Source organism: Protopterus annectens, chromosome 15.part0, assembly GCF_019279795.1.
Source record: "Protopterus annectens isolate FY-2018-M chromosome 15.part0, PAN1.0, whole genome shotgun sequence".
NCBI classification, from domain to species: Eukaryota; Metazoa; Chordata; order Ceratodontiformes; family Protopteridae; genus Protopterus; species Protopterus annectens.
The window spans coordinates 58,100,890-58,115,625 of record NC_056749.1 but is presented as its reverse complement, the minus strand read 5'-3'; the positions used below and the strand labels follow the sequence as shown (position 1 = coordinate 58,115,625).

Here is a 14,736-nt window from a genome sequence, read left to right as displayed (position 1 = left end):
GTAAAGGGGGGCATTGTAAATAATACTGAGTAAAGGGGGACATTGTAAATTATACTGAGTAAAGGGGGACATTGTAAATTATACTGAGTATAATGAACCGAGATGGATTATTGAACTGGGAGCTAATAGATATCCTGGTTTAAACGGCGTGGTGCCTTTAAAGCCTATACTCAGTAGGCGTAGACCTTATGTAAAATAATTGTATTGAGTGTTTTATTGTTTCTATTTGGTGTTTGGCCAGTATGTATTTTAAATATTGTGATTGTTTGATGTTTTTATGTCTAAGGAAGGGTTTTTACCTGAAAGCGCTAACTTCACTTTTGTTTTAATAAAAGAACTTTGATTTCAGCCTGGTGGTCTGTGGATTTATCTTGTTTATTTTTACATTGTTTTAAACCACGGACTTTTATATCTGCCAACCTTATTACTTTTCAGGCTGTGAAGAATAGCCACTCCATCTGGCAGTTGGCAAACCGTATTAAGGCTATGGGCTTTAATTACTGGGGTACAGGGTTTGTTTTCTGCACCCCTCATTTGTCTGCTTTATAACATTGAGCAAATTACTTAACCTGACATTGGTTCAGGGTTGCTCCCTGAAAAGGGACTGTATGTGCGGTTGGCAGACCTGTTTAACAAATGGGTATTATCTCAACCTGGCCAAGGGTTTTATCACTGTCCAAGTGAAAACTTAAATGTATTTTAGTGTAAGGCAGTAAATCTCCACTGGATTGCAAAGTGGCTATCCAAATAGTTCAGAGTTGTGAAGCGTTGCTGGCACCCTCTTTAAAAGTAAAATTGTAACTAGTGAGACACCACCACTGGGATTGGTGCTGGGCCCCCTTCTGTTTGGTATTTATTTTGCAGATACCCAGGCCGATATCCCATAACTGTGTTTGACCTAAGTTTGCTGATGCCTTTAAGCTGGGCACTGTTGATGTTCATCGTGCATACAGCTGCAGTAATCACATATGGGTTCTCTGCCGTCAGGCGGTCCCTCGGTCGGCCGAATTCCAAAGTCTAGGTCCGGCGTCTGTTGTTGTCGCTTTCTTTCCTGACGTCAGAGAGGCAGGAGTATACAAGACACAGTCGACGCCATTTTCTTCAGTCTTTTTTGCCGCGTGGTGCCTGAAGCAGAAACAGTTCGCAAGTGCCGGTCGGCCAGCTCCTGAATTTACGAAAAATTGGAAACCGAAGTCTTCATTAAAGCTAAGTACCCCGTTGGGGAAACTTTTCTTGCCTCAGACCGATGTCAGAAAAAGTTAACAATTGTATTTCTTGTGGGAAGCAAATACCGCATAAGGATTTCCATTCCCTTTGCATACCTTGTTTAGGCCCAGACCACGATGTCTCGGGCTGTCGCTTTTGCGCGACTTTCAATAAACGCACTATTAAGCGTCGGGAGTTAAGCCCAACACTTTTTTGGTACAGCCTTTGATTATAAAATGTCATCGGAGACTCCGACTACCATTTTGACCAAAAAACGCAAGGACAAGGACCGACACGCGAGGTCCGCGGTCCCCACCGACACCACGCCAAAACCGGCTACACGTGGTCCAGTTCTCAGCGAGACGCCTATGCAGTCCCTGACTACCGACAACACGTCTTTGGCGGTGTCTTCTGTAACCGAGACCGCAGGTTCCTCGGCCCAGACCCAGAGTACAACCACTGAAGCCACTGTGAGCGTTGAGCCTCCTAATGTGGACAGGTCCACTTCCACCCATGGTGTCTTTGGACCTTCATCTTCCTTTTCCATTAAGGCCTTTACTAAGTCCAAATCAGCCAGGCATCCCAAGAGGCTTGTTGCACAGAGCCAATCCCCAGGCCCCATGCCTAAAAAGCAGATGCTTAAAATGGCTGAAGATTCTCCCTCTTCTGATCAGGGCTCCATTTTTTCAGAACATTCTGATGTAGAGGAACACTCTTACTCCCCATTTGAAGACTCGGACGTAGAGCAGTCCATTCCTTCAGTATCTCCTCCTGAGGATTTTTCTTTTGGGGAAACCTTGCACACCTTGAGGGAACACTTCCATTGGGAAGGCCAAGACTTTTCTGATTCCAAGAAAAGACTTAGGGAATTTTTTTTGTTACCTCAACACAGACCTCTGGCGATACCTCCTGTCTTGGACGTACTTGATGATGTTTACTCGGAGGCTTGCCTTAATCCGGATTCACTGCCTCCTGCCCCAGTCAAGTCTGATAGGTACTACAGGGTTCCTAACTCTCACCAATTTCTTTACAAAAGCCATAATGCTGACCCTGAAACCATTTCTCAAGGCCCCAAGGGAATGAAGGCCTCTACTGCTAAGAATCCACTACCTTCAGAAAGAGAGTCAAGATCCTTAGAAAGGTGGGGAAAAAAGGTATGTACCTCGGCCACCCTAGCTATGAGGGCCTTAAATTGATAGTTTCATATGCTTAAATATCAGCAGTTTCTGTTATCACAATTAAGAAATAAAATGTCTCAACCTGAACAATCAGATTTGAAGGAGTTGCAGGATATGATGCATAGTGCAGAGCAAGTGGGTAAACACACTTTACAATGTGGCTATGATGCCCTAGAGGCCTCAAGTAGAGCTGCTGTTACAGGATCAGTCATTCGTAGACATGCATGGCTTAGGGAACAAATCTTGCCTGATCATGTGAAAGCTAAACTATTAGATGCTCCTTTACAAAAGGATGTGCTATTTGGTACTAATGCTGAGGAGATACTACGGAAAATGGAAGAAAAAGCTAAATCTATGCAAACAGTCAAAGCTTTTCTACAGGTTGAACCACCACGTTTTAGCAGAAATTGGCCTTCTAAAAACTGGTCCTTTCCAGCCACGGACAAGCCCCAAAGAGGTAGATACAGACGCACAAGGGGCAGAGGGCAATCACAAGGATCATATAGAGGCAGGCAATGGCAATCTCCAGCACCAAGAGGTGGTGAGGACAGTGCACAACAATACAGGAAAGAAACCCAATGACTTCCTCCTTTCCATGCCAAGCAAATACCAGCTGGCAGCACCCTTGGGAGGAAAGCTGGCATTATTTACAAGAAATAGGCATATTGTCACAACAGACAAATGGATCCTGGACGTTATAAACAGAGGCTACAGATTTCATTTTCACACACTCCTAAAAATGAGAGGCATGCCAAACCTGCCACACAATCAAAGGGCAGAGGCACAACTACAAATTTTAAAGCTCATAGACATGAAAGCTATTCAAGAGGTACCTACTCACGAACAAGGTCAAGGTTTTTATTCCAGGCTATTTCTGGTACCAAGGAAAGGAACCGACTGGATACCCATTTTGGACTTATCCATCCTGAACACATTCTTACTCGTACCAAAATTCAAGATGCTCACATTACAGCAGCTTCTTCCCATGCTGGGCAAGGAGTTTTGGCTGGTAACATTGGACCTCAAGGAGGCATACCTGCATGTCCCAATCAGACAAAGTTGCAGGAGATACCTCAGATTTCTTGCAGGTTCAATACACTATCAATTCTCTGCATTGCCCTTTGGCTTATCTACTGCGCCCAGAGTATTCACGAAATGCCTGGCATCAGTAATTGCCTACTGCAGACTTCAAGGGATACAAATTTACCCTTATTTGGATGACTGCCTGATCCAAGCGGACAGCAAGCACATACTTCTGGAACATCTGGCTTATGCAACACGGTTACTGAATTCTCTGGGATACACAATCAACAAAGAGAAATCCAGGTTAACACCATCTCAGAAAATAACTTTCCTGGGTGTCAACTTTTTTATTTTATTTATTTTACATTTGTTGACCGGGCTAGTCCAGCTGGAGAAATTTCAATTTTCAGTAGAGGCCCGGGGAGAAAAGCTCCACAGAGTGAGATACATTCAGAGATACATTCAGAGATAAAAAAAAAAAAAAAAAATTAACATACAGAGAAATTGTCATACAAAAATGTAATAGCAGTATTCATTATAATGAAAATCTAAGAGTTAGTAATTGAGTTTGCAAGCAAACATTAAAAATAAAAGATAGCAAACTCTTCTATATAAATAAAAACTACTACAAGAGTTAGTTACTAAAACACTCAATACAATTGAATTCTCAATTAACCAGTTGAAAAAGTACTGATAGATTAACATAGAAAGGAGTGAAGGTAAGGAGAATAAGGTGAGAAGAGAGTAAGGGAAAAAAGTGGGAATAGTAAGAGGTGAGAATAAAGGAGCAAGTACTGCAGAAAAGCGGGTAGAGAAGTAAAGGGATGAGAAAAGAAAGGCGAAAAAGTAGGCAGAGTAGAAAGGAGAAGAGATGGTTTTATTTAGGTAGTAATAGTGATGGACTAATCAGGTTTATTACAGGAGCAAAGCCAGTGATTTTGGAAATGCACTTTAATGTTCTGTTTGAAAAGAGGCAATGAAGTTATCTTTGTTATGCTAGTGGGTAACAAATTCCATTTTGTCCCTATAGCATTGGTAAATAGAGAGTCACCAGCATTGTTATTTGATTTTGTTGAACTTGTCAGAAGTTTGCTGGAAGAGCGGAGAGAGTTGAGATTTTTATAAGGGTTATGAGTTGTGAGAGTATGGGGGTATTTTTAGGTTGGTATAGTATTTTATGGGCAATGCAGAGTTGATGGATTAGAAGATAGTTTCGAAACTCTGGCCATCCTAGAAGTTTTAAGTTGAGGCAGTGATGAGTTTTATAGGGATTACCAGTAGCAAAGTGGGCAATGTTATTATAACAGGTTGCCAGTTTGTTAAGGCTGGTTTTGAGGTTGGTGAAGATAGGTGCAGCATATAAAGAGTTGAAATAAGATGAGAGTGAGCAATCCGTGTTCTGGTAGATGGTGTAAGAAAAGGTCTGACTCGATATAAGGATCCTATCTTTCTGTTAACTAGTTTTATGGAGTTGTTAATGTGTAGGTCGAAGAGATTATTGTCAGTTGTAATACCTAACAATTTAGTTGAAGTGTCGGGTAAGATAACAGTGGCGCTGTTTGAAGAGATGGAGAAATGTAAGGGGAAGGTTCTAGATGTGGGAGTAAAAGAAGAAGTTTGGTTTTTTGGCATTTAGTAAGAGGAAACGGCTAGAGAACCATGTTTCTACTGTACTGAATACTTTTTGGGTGAGAGAGATTAGTTCTGGGGTAGATGGAGCTGAGCAGATGAGTGTCGAATCATCTGCATATTGAATGCAGGTTGCTTGAGGGATTATTGTTTGAAGATCATTAATGAAGAGGGAGAAAAGAAGTGGGCCAAGGATAGAGCCCTGAGGAACTCCAATGGAAACAGGCAGGAGAGAAGAGATGTGGTTGTCCCAGAGAACAGCTTGTTTTCTGTTTGTGAGGTAAGATTTAAACCATTTAATGGCTGGGGCATCAAATGAGATGGATTCGAGAGTATTCAGTAATAATGGGTGGTTTACCATATCGAAAGCTTTGGAGAGGTCAATGAAGAGGGCAGAAGAGAGTAGGTTGTTGTTTCGGTTCTGGTTAATAGTCTCTACAAAAGAAAGTAGGGCAGTGGTAGTACTGTGATGTGGTCTAAAGCCATGTTGGCAGTTTGCTATTATGTTATGTTTTGAGAGATATTGGACACAAACACCCAGATGGCCTATCTTACGCTAGAAAAACAGGGGCAACAAACTCAGTACTTCAAAACACTAGCAAATTGTACCAGGCTTACTGCGTTAATCCCATCTGCAAAGTTGCATATGAGGAAACTTCAATGGTACCTAAAAAACCTATGGTCTCAACACAGCCACAGTTTGGAAACAATAATACCAATAATTCCATGTTTGCAAAAGGAATTTCTATGGTGGGCCCAAGCATGTCAAACAAACACAGGTCTTCCATTCTGCAAGCCTCAAGCAAATCAAGTAATCACAACAGACGCCTCAGACTACGCCTGGGGGGCGCACATGACAGACAGGTGCATTCAGGGCAAATGGTCCCAAAAGGAAAAGCACCTTCACATCAATCAAAAAGAAATGCTTGCAGTGATAAATGCAATTACAGTATTCAAGGACCTCCTGCATCTAGGACAATTATTGATAAGAACAGACAACACCACAGTAATGTGGTACATAAACAAACAAGGAGGAACACATTCATACCCCCTGTGCAGACTAACCATGACACTTTGGAACTTGGCTCTGGAATGGCAAATCGAACTTCAAGCACAGTACTTGCCAGGCTTGGAAAACACGCTGGCAGACAATCTAAGCAGAAATATGACAGATCCACACGAATGGAAGTTGCATCCTCAAGTGTTTACAAAGATAATCCAAGCATGGGGGCGGCCAGACATAGATCTCTTCGCCTCCCATAGGAATCATCAATTGGAAAAGTTTTGTTCAAGGGCCTTTCATCCAAAGGTCTGGAGAGTGGACGCCCTTTCATTCAGTTGGACAGCATGGACAGTTTACGCTTTCCCACCTCTGCCTCTTCTGCCAAAGGTGCTCTTGAAAGCAAGAGCAGACAGACCGAAGATGATACTAATCGCTCCAGACTGGCCAAGACAACACTGGTACCCACTACTGAGGAGCCTAACACATACTCCTCCCTGGCCCCTACCTTTAATGCCTCTTCTGCTGACTCAGCACAGCTACAAAACTCTTCACAGTCAGCTGAAAACACTCAGTCTCGCTGCATGGAAAATTCCTTAACACCACAACAGACTCTACTCCCCAAAGAGGTGCAGGATGTCATTTTGGAGGCCAGACGGCCATCTACTAGAAAGGCTTACTCCACAAAATGGAAATGGTTTTGCTCTTGGAATGAGAAAAAAGGCCAGGACCCTAAAAAACTGAATTTGCCTCAGGTATTACAGTATCTAGCTGAGCTGCTGAACACTGGACTTTCATTTTCCTCCATAAAAATCCATGCCTCAGCCATTTCTGCAGAATTCAACACGGATCCACCCTTATTCTCTCACCCACTCTTAAGACAGTCCCTCAGAGGGGCTAAGAATATAAGACCACCAAGGAAGCAACCAATACCAGCCTGGGATCTTAATTACATTCTAGAAAAATTAACATTGCCTCCCTTTGAACCAGCTGCCTCAACAGATTTGCAATACTTGTCCTGGAAAACAGCTTTCCTTTTGGCCATTACCTCAGCTCGTAGAGTATCGGAACTACAAGCCCTCATGGCTGTGCAGCCCTTTCTCATCTTCCATCAGGATAGGGTTTCCCTTCAAACCAACCCATCATTTATGCCTAAAGTGGTATCCAGGGTAGCTTTAAATCAAGCCATACACTTACCTACCTTTTACCCCAATCCTCAAAACAAAGGGGAAAGGCTCCTGCACTCCTTAGACATCCATAGACAGCTACGTTATTATTTGGACAGAACAAAGCCTTTCAGGAAATCAGAGCAACTCTTTGTGTCCTATGCTGTAGGAGCTCAAGGGAAGCCAGTTACCAAACAGACAATTTCAAAATGGATAGGCCACTGCATATGGTTTTGTTACTCCTATCATGGAAAATCTGTCCCTACAGGCATCAGATCCCACTCCACCAGGGCCACAGCTACCTCTACAGCCTTCCTCAGAGGAGTTCCTACCAAAGATATTTTGGAGGCAGCCACTTGGAGTTCTGTGCATACCTTCACAAAACACTACCACCTGCCTTTATATTCCAAAACTAGAGCAGGCTTTGCCACTGCTGTGTTGCAGGGCATTCTGGCTCATCCCAGTTCCACCTAGTGCCTACCACCCTGTGCGTAGCTTTGGGATTCTACCCATATGTGATTACTGCAGCTGTATGCACGATGAACATAGTACAGTTTTGTACCTACCATAAATGTAGATGTTCGAGTGCTAATACAGCTGCAGTACAGGTTTCCCTCCCCCCTTCCCCTCTTGGTAAAGGCCTAGGGCCTAACCCCTCTTCATACAACCTGATGGGGTTATCCTTCTATGGTATATTTGCTTGCAACTACTGATTTTTGATTATATTGCATTTCATGTATATAAATATAATTTATGTATTGCCTTCCTTCTGGGGGCACCTGACATCTGGGGCAAGAAAGACTGAAGTAAATGGCGTCGGCTGTGTCTTTTATACCCCTGCCTCACTGACGTCAGGAAAGAAAGCGACAACAACCGACGCCGGACCTAGACTTTGGAATTCGGCCGGCCGAGGGACCGCCTGATGGCAGAGAACCCATATGTGATTACTACAGCTGTATTAGCACTCGAACATCTACATTTATGGTAGGTACAAAACTGTACTTTCTCTCATCCCCTCCTACTAAACTGCTAAAGCATGGCTGGAGTATGTACACACCTGATGTGTCAAAACCGTCTCAAGCTAACTGCAAAAAAAAAAAAAAAAAAAAAAAAAAAAGTGCAGCACAGCTGAGTTCAGCAAAAAATGTGCTCCCATCTCCTATGCTGTACATGGTACCCCTCTTTGGACTGACATAGTCATGGGAGACATGGGTACTTATGTAGACGTCTATCTCCCTCTCTCATTTGAGCATCATTTTTCCACCATAGTCCATAAAACTTTCTTTCTTTCTAGCCCAGTTAATTTCCAAGATAATAAATATCTTCAAGATCCATTGCAGGCATCTTAACCATGCGCTTCCTTTGTCAGAGTTATCAGTGTGCCTCCTTTGCCAGAGTTATCGGCACGCTTGCTTTGCCAGAGTTATTGGCACGCTTCCTTTGCCAGAGTTATCGGCACGCTTCCTTTGCCAGAGTTATCGGCACGCTTCCTTTGCCAGAGTTATCGGCACGCTTGCTTTGTCATAGTTATCGGCACGCTTGCTTTGCCAGAGTTATCGGCACGCTTCCTTTGTCAGAGTTATCAGTGTGCCTCCTTTGCCAGAGTTATCGGCACGCTTGCTTTGCCAGAGTTATTGGCACGCTTGCTTTGCCAGAGTTATCGGCATGCTTCCTTTGTCAGAGTTATCAGTGTGCCTCCTTTGCCAGAGTTATCAGCACGCTTGCTTTGCCAGAGTTATCGGCACGCTTCCTTTGCCAGAGTTATCGACACGCTTGCTTTGTCATAGTTATTGGCACGCTTGCTTTGTCAGAGTTATCAGCAAGTACAGCTCCCTCTTTGATATGTATAAGTTCAAGCACATCACTCAAGTGTGAAGGCCCCAAACATTTCTAACTAAGAAAAATAAACATTTCAAATCCATGAAATGTCCTGACAGGTCAGTGTGATTCTCCTTTTACTCCGAAGTGTATGAGCTGCTCTAAGGCCTTGTCTTACTTTTTGAAACTCGAAAGGCCCAGTCATATTTGGCCTTCTCTTTATTCATAAAAAACAGTGGCTGTACAATTCGCTGCACCATGGATGTAATTCTATGCCAACAAATAAACCAGTTTCACTAGTAGGCTGGGTTCCTTTCCAGTTTGAAAGATTTGGGATAGACAGGAAGAAGGCAAGAGGAATCGAGGGCATCCAGCAAAGAGGTGGATGGATTGTGCGAGAGAAGACCTGTGACAGTTGGGCATGAGTGTTTAAGAAGGCAGGAGGGTGATATTGAATTGAGAGATGGTGGCAGCTGACACAACATCCTGGTTCCATGTAGAAAATGGGAAAAGGGGGGCTGATGATGATTATAATGATGGCTGGAAGGCTAGGTTCCTGCTGAATTTAGTCCTTGTTAGGGAGGAAGGAAGGTGCCCTAAACCTTTGGTTGCTGGCCAGTTGTCATATGCTTGTCAGGGTGTAATCCACATAGCTTAGGCTACTGCAACAGTGATGCATATTTGAACATCTAGTGTTACAGTAAGTTAACTTGTGCAACTGTGCATTCTGTTTTCGGATGTTTTCCTTTCCTTCCACAAAATCACACTCATCCATATCTGTACGTTTTGGCAGCATCTTTGCCATTCTTTTAGCTAGTATGTGATACTTTATAATATGGTTCAAAACGGAAATGGCTCTGTATGAAGCTGGGCCTGAAGAGTATTTATCTGTTTTTATAATGCAGCCAACACAGCTTTCTTCCAAGACTTTGGTACCCCCCCCTTTAAATGTTGTTAAAACATTTCAGATGGTTTCACTTTCTTCCCTCCTGACATCCTAACTTCTACAAGAATGCTGTCTGCTCTTGATGATTTCCCTATCGAGTCACTATACATCATCATTTTTCTCTCATCTATTCCTGTCTTCGCTATTAATCGCTGAGTCTCACCTTCTTATATCATTTTAAATCTTCCTTAAGTACCTCCATTTATTTTTTTTCTTGGTTTCTGCATTGCTCTGCTTTATACAAATGTTCATAAAATTTCCAACTATCAATAATACCTGTATAGGATTTGTGGTTATTTTTCTTGTCATAGACTAATTTCAACGTTTTGCATTTTGTTCCATTTCATCTATGCTCTTCAGTTATATATTTATGGATATACATATACAAATTTGTATTTTATAACTAAAAACAGGGGATGGCATAGGGTATATAACTTTAAATGATAATGGAATTTGCACAAGAAGATTTGTGTTGTGGTAAACCTTGTTTCATCCCACATTCCAAAGACCCCAATTAGGTGGATTGGATGCACTAAATTGGCCGTGGGCATGAATGCATGCACGCGTTTTTGCTCGCATGTGTGTGTTATGGAAGAATGACTATAGTAGGGCTAGCCTCTCAGAGATGTGAACATTAGCTATAAGTGATGATCACTGTTGATGTGACACCCTGAAACTATGTACAAGATTGAGGGAAAGGAAGTTGATGCCATTGTGATAAACTTTCTTCTAGAGTGTTCATTCTGATTTAAGGCTTCATGTCTCTGTTCATTCAACGTCTTTAACACCCACGGATGTCACATTTATAACATCTCATAAATGTAGTGACAGCCATTTTTAGATTGTGGATGTGTTTGTCATCTTGAAAGCTTATTTTTATTGTTTCTGTAAAATAAATGTTCAGCCTTGAAACTGGTGTAGTTGTAATGGAAATGTGAGGACATTTGAGACTATGAATATCAAACCTCTCAGTGTTTCGAGTGTGTATCCTCATAGCAGTAATTTTGTAATATGTAATCTAGTGTATGACTGTAAACATTCTCATGAAAGTAACACCCCTTGGATTAAACAGCATTTGTTTTACATTTTGCCCCCCCCCCCACACACAGACACACACGTGTGCACTTACTCACAAATTCCGTCATTCTCTGATTCACTTACTCACACATGCACTATTCCACTCCGTTGTACAAGACATCTGCAAGAAAATGAAACTTTGTGCTGTACCACTGTTCACTTTTCTTAATCTTCTGTGTTTTATAACTGTTTATTTTATCACAAAATATAGTTTACTGCTGTTGGTATGTTTGAAAGCAGTTCAAATGAGCGCTTAACCTTCGTGAAATGTCGATGTTTGTCATTTCACACTTCTCTTTGTTGTAGACGTTCGAACGCAAGCAATGTACCAAATGATGGATCAGGGATTTGTGGGGCTCATTTTCTCCTGCTTCATTGAAGATAAAAACACCAAGGTATGTGTCCCTTAAATTTATTGAGTTGTGTTTATAGTCATGACTGGTCTGGGCTGCATATGAAAATATTACGGAATCTGCTGCATATGGATAACAGCACTAATCTGTATGCTTTACACGCATGCATCTGTAATCGATGAGCAAAAACATCAAGGTTTGTAGCAGACAGTAGCAGAAAACAAGTTATGTCCCATTACTTACAAATAATATCATGATGCATGCAGTATGCATTGTTTGCTACGACAAGAGCATTAAAATCCGAGTTATGTAACTGATTCTACATAATTGCCCCTGCTTGGCTTTTCTTCTGCAATTTGCTCTGATCGTTTTCTGGCCATTTGATCATTCTATTCATTCTACAAAGGACTGCGAGGAAGTGCCTCTGTTTTCATCTAGATCTCTCTACCTTCATATCACTTTACAGTTCTACCCATCTCTTACTTCTACCCGTCTCCTACCATTTCCTGACTGCTGTTTAGGACTGTACTGTACTACTAGTCTCCTACAGCAGGTAATTACTCGTCTATATGACATTTCTGCACAATGAAATGTCACAGCATTGTATAGTGTGCAGAGGGCAGGTGTGTACTGTATTTCAGGAAACAGGTGGTGCTTGTAGCTAAGCATGTGTTTATCCCATTTTTGCCTTGCCACCTTTCTCCCAACTTTACAGATGGAAGGGGGGGTGGGGGGCAGATGTGTAGTCTGCTGTCAAGCAGTGGGTACTAATTATAAGTGCCAGGTGTGAGCAGTACCACTTGGTAATCTGCAAAGCTGTCTTCTGTGTATTAAGATAATAGTGTGCATAGACGACAGATACATTCCTTACCACTGTTGCCATGATTGTCCAGCATAACAGGTTAGCAGTACAGTGCCTAGGTGCTAGTGTCTGTGCTTTCAGGTATTGCATATTCCACATAGGTGGCAGGTTGTGTACTTTACCACTGATGATGACATTTTCCAATTTGCAAGAACAGTACGTAGGTGGGAGCTGTACTCTTTACCTGAAGGCACCAAAGTGGCAGGTATCCCCTAATCTACTCTTCAGTCTCCTCTTCTGCAGGTTAATCGTACAGTGCAAAGATGACACACATGTACCAAGCAAGTAGAACTCTTTTCCTCCCAGTCCTATGCTTCTGTAACGTCACCATACCCTTAACTAATTACGTAAGTGACAGTTGACCTGGGTACTGTCAGTTAGCTTCACCTCAACCAGTTTCACAGTGCCCTGGGCAAGCACTGTTCATAAAAGTATAACATACTCTCAGCATAGCATCTGCACTCATCACTTAAGCTAAACTGTAGCATATATATTGTAAGTAATAGGTACTAAGTATATGGTAGCTGTTGTACACTGTACTGCAACCTACTCTATGCACTGCTACATGCTATGGACACTATTTTAGTATATAGTCTGTGCTCTGTCACCCTACTGGGTCTGTGTACTATACCAATACCCATTCTGTGTGTAGTACTACCCACTCTGCATTGTACTACACTAACCTACCACCTGTGCATACTATGTCACTACCCAATCTGTCATGTAGTACTACCCACTCTGCATTGTACTACACTAACCTACCAACTGTGAATACTATGTCACTACCTAATCTGCATTGTACTACTCACCAACCAACTAGTGTCACTACCCAGTCTGTCATGTAGTACTACCCAATCCACATTACACTACTAACCTACTGACTGTGCATACTATGTTACTACCTAGATGTTCTTCGTGTTTCACTGTTGCAGTCATTACATTTGGGTAATCCTGCTGGCAGGTTACCCTCAATTGGCCTGAATTCCAAAGTCCTGGGTCCTGCGTCAGCTGCTGTCGCCCCATCCCTGACGTCAGGGGTACAAAAGAAGCGGCCAACGCCATTTTCTTTAGTCTTTCTTGCCGCGTGGTGCCCGAAGCAGAAGCAGTTTGCAAGTGCCGGTCGGCCGACTCCTGAGATTTTCATGTTCGAGTTTCAGATCCGAAGTCTTCAATAAAGCTAAGTACCCCATTGGGGAAACTTTTTTCTTGCTCCAGACTGATGTCAGAAAAAGTAATTAATTGTATTTCTTGTGGAAAGCAAATACGTCATAAGGACTTTCATTCTTACTGTATTCCTTGCCTAGGCCCTGATCACAACGTTTCTGGTTGTCGGTTTTGTGCTAGATTTAACCAACGCACTATTAAGAGTCAGTATGATTTTGCTTTAAACTATTTTAGACGCCGGTTTAATTATCCTGAAATGTCGTCGGATAGCCATCCGACTACCGGAGTTCACAAAAAAACGCAAAGAAAAGGAGAGAGAGAGACAACCGAGGCCCAAAACCGACGACAAAGCTTCTCCTACGCCAGTTGCCGGTTCTCAGTGAGGCACTTTCGCAGCCCCTGACGCCCGCTACTTTAGAGTCGCAGCCCGCTACCGACTCCCACATGGAGTCGGCCATGCCGCTGGAAACTCAAGGCATTGGAGCCTTGGATACTATTACTTCATATGGGTCTGGAGCCGCTGAGCAGGTACCTGCTTGTGAGAGTGTATTCAGACCTAAACATCTGTACATTAAACCGACTTCAGCTTCAAAGGCAAAGACTAAAGCACCTTCTAAAGCAAATAAACAAACTCAAGAGCCACGTGGACAGGCCTCTATGCCTAAAAAACAGATGCTCAAAATGGCCAAAGACTTGATTACCTTGATCAGGGGTTCCCATCCCCCTCCTGATAGAGGCCTAGGCACGAGACTGACTATGAATCTTCAGATCAGGTTTCTATTTCTTCTGATTCCTCTTCTGATCAGGAATATTCTCTCCCCCCCATGAGGATTCTGATGCTGAAGAATCCATACCTTCAGCTTCTCCTCCAGAGGACTATTCTTTTGGGGAAACCTTGCATACTATGAGGGAGCATTTCCACTGGGAGAGCCAAGGTTTTTCAGAATCTAAAAAGAGGCTCAGGGATTTCCTTTTACTGCCTCAACACAGGCCACTAGCCATTCCACCTGTGTTAGACATTGTAGATGATGTGTTTTCGGAGTCTAGTCTTACCCCTGACTCATTACCCTCCAGCTCCTGTTAAGCCTGACAGATATTACTGGGTTCCTGACTCTCATAAATTATTTTTAAAAACCCTGCTTCAGACCCAGAAACTATTTCACAGGGTCCCAAAGGAGTTAAGGCTTCAGCTGCAAAAAACCCTACCCCCTCTGACAGAGATTCTAGGGAACTGGATAGATGGGGAAAAAGGTTTACACATCTGCTACCTTGGCTATAAGGGCCTTAAATTGTCAGTTTCATATGCTCAAATAT

The 14,736-nt window shown here is 42.6% G+C and overlaps 1 protein-coding gene across 4 annotated transcripts in view; it reads left to right on the top strand.

Annotated features, from left to right (window-relative positions):
- Positions 1 to 14,736, top strand: part of BRCC3 (BRCA1/BRCA2-containing complex subunit 3) — a 1,142,218-nt gene that overhangs the window by 488,365 nt on the left and 639,117 nt on the right. For all 4 annotated transcript variants that reach the window (XM_044057507.1, XM_044057509.1, XM_044057508.1 and 1 more), the window contains exon 4: positions 11,350 to 11,438. In XM_044057507.1, the coding sequence (XP_043913442.1) occupies positions 11,350 to 11,438 (89 nt within the window). The remainder of the gene's footprint in view (positions 1 to 11,349; positions 11,439 to 14,736) is intronic.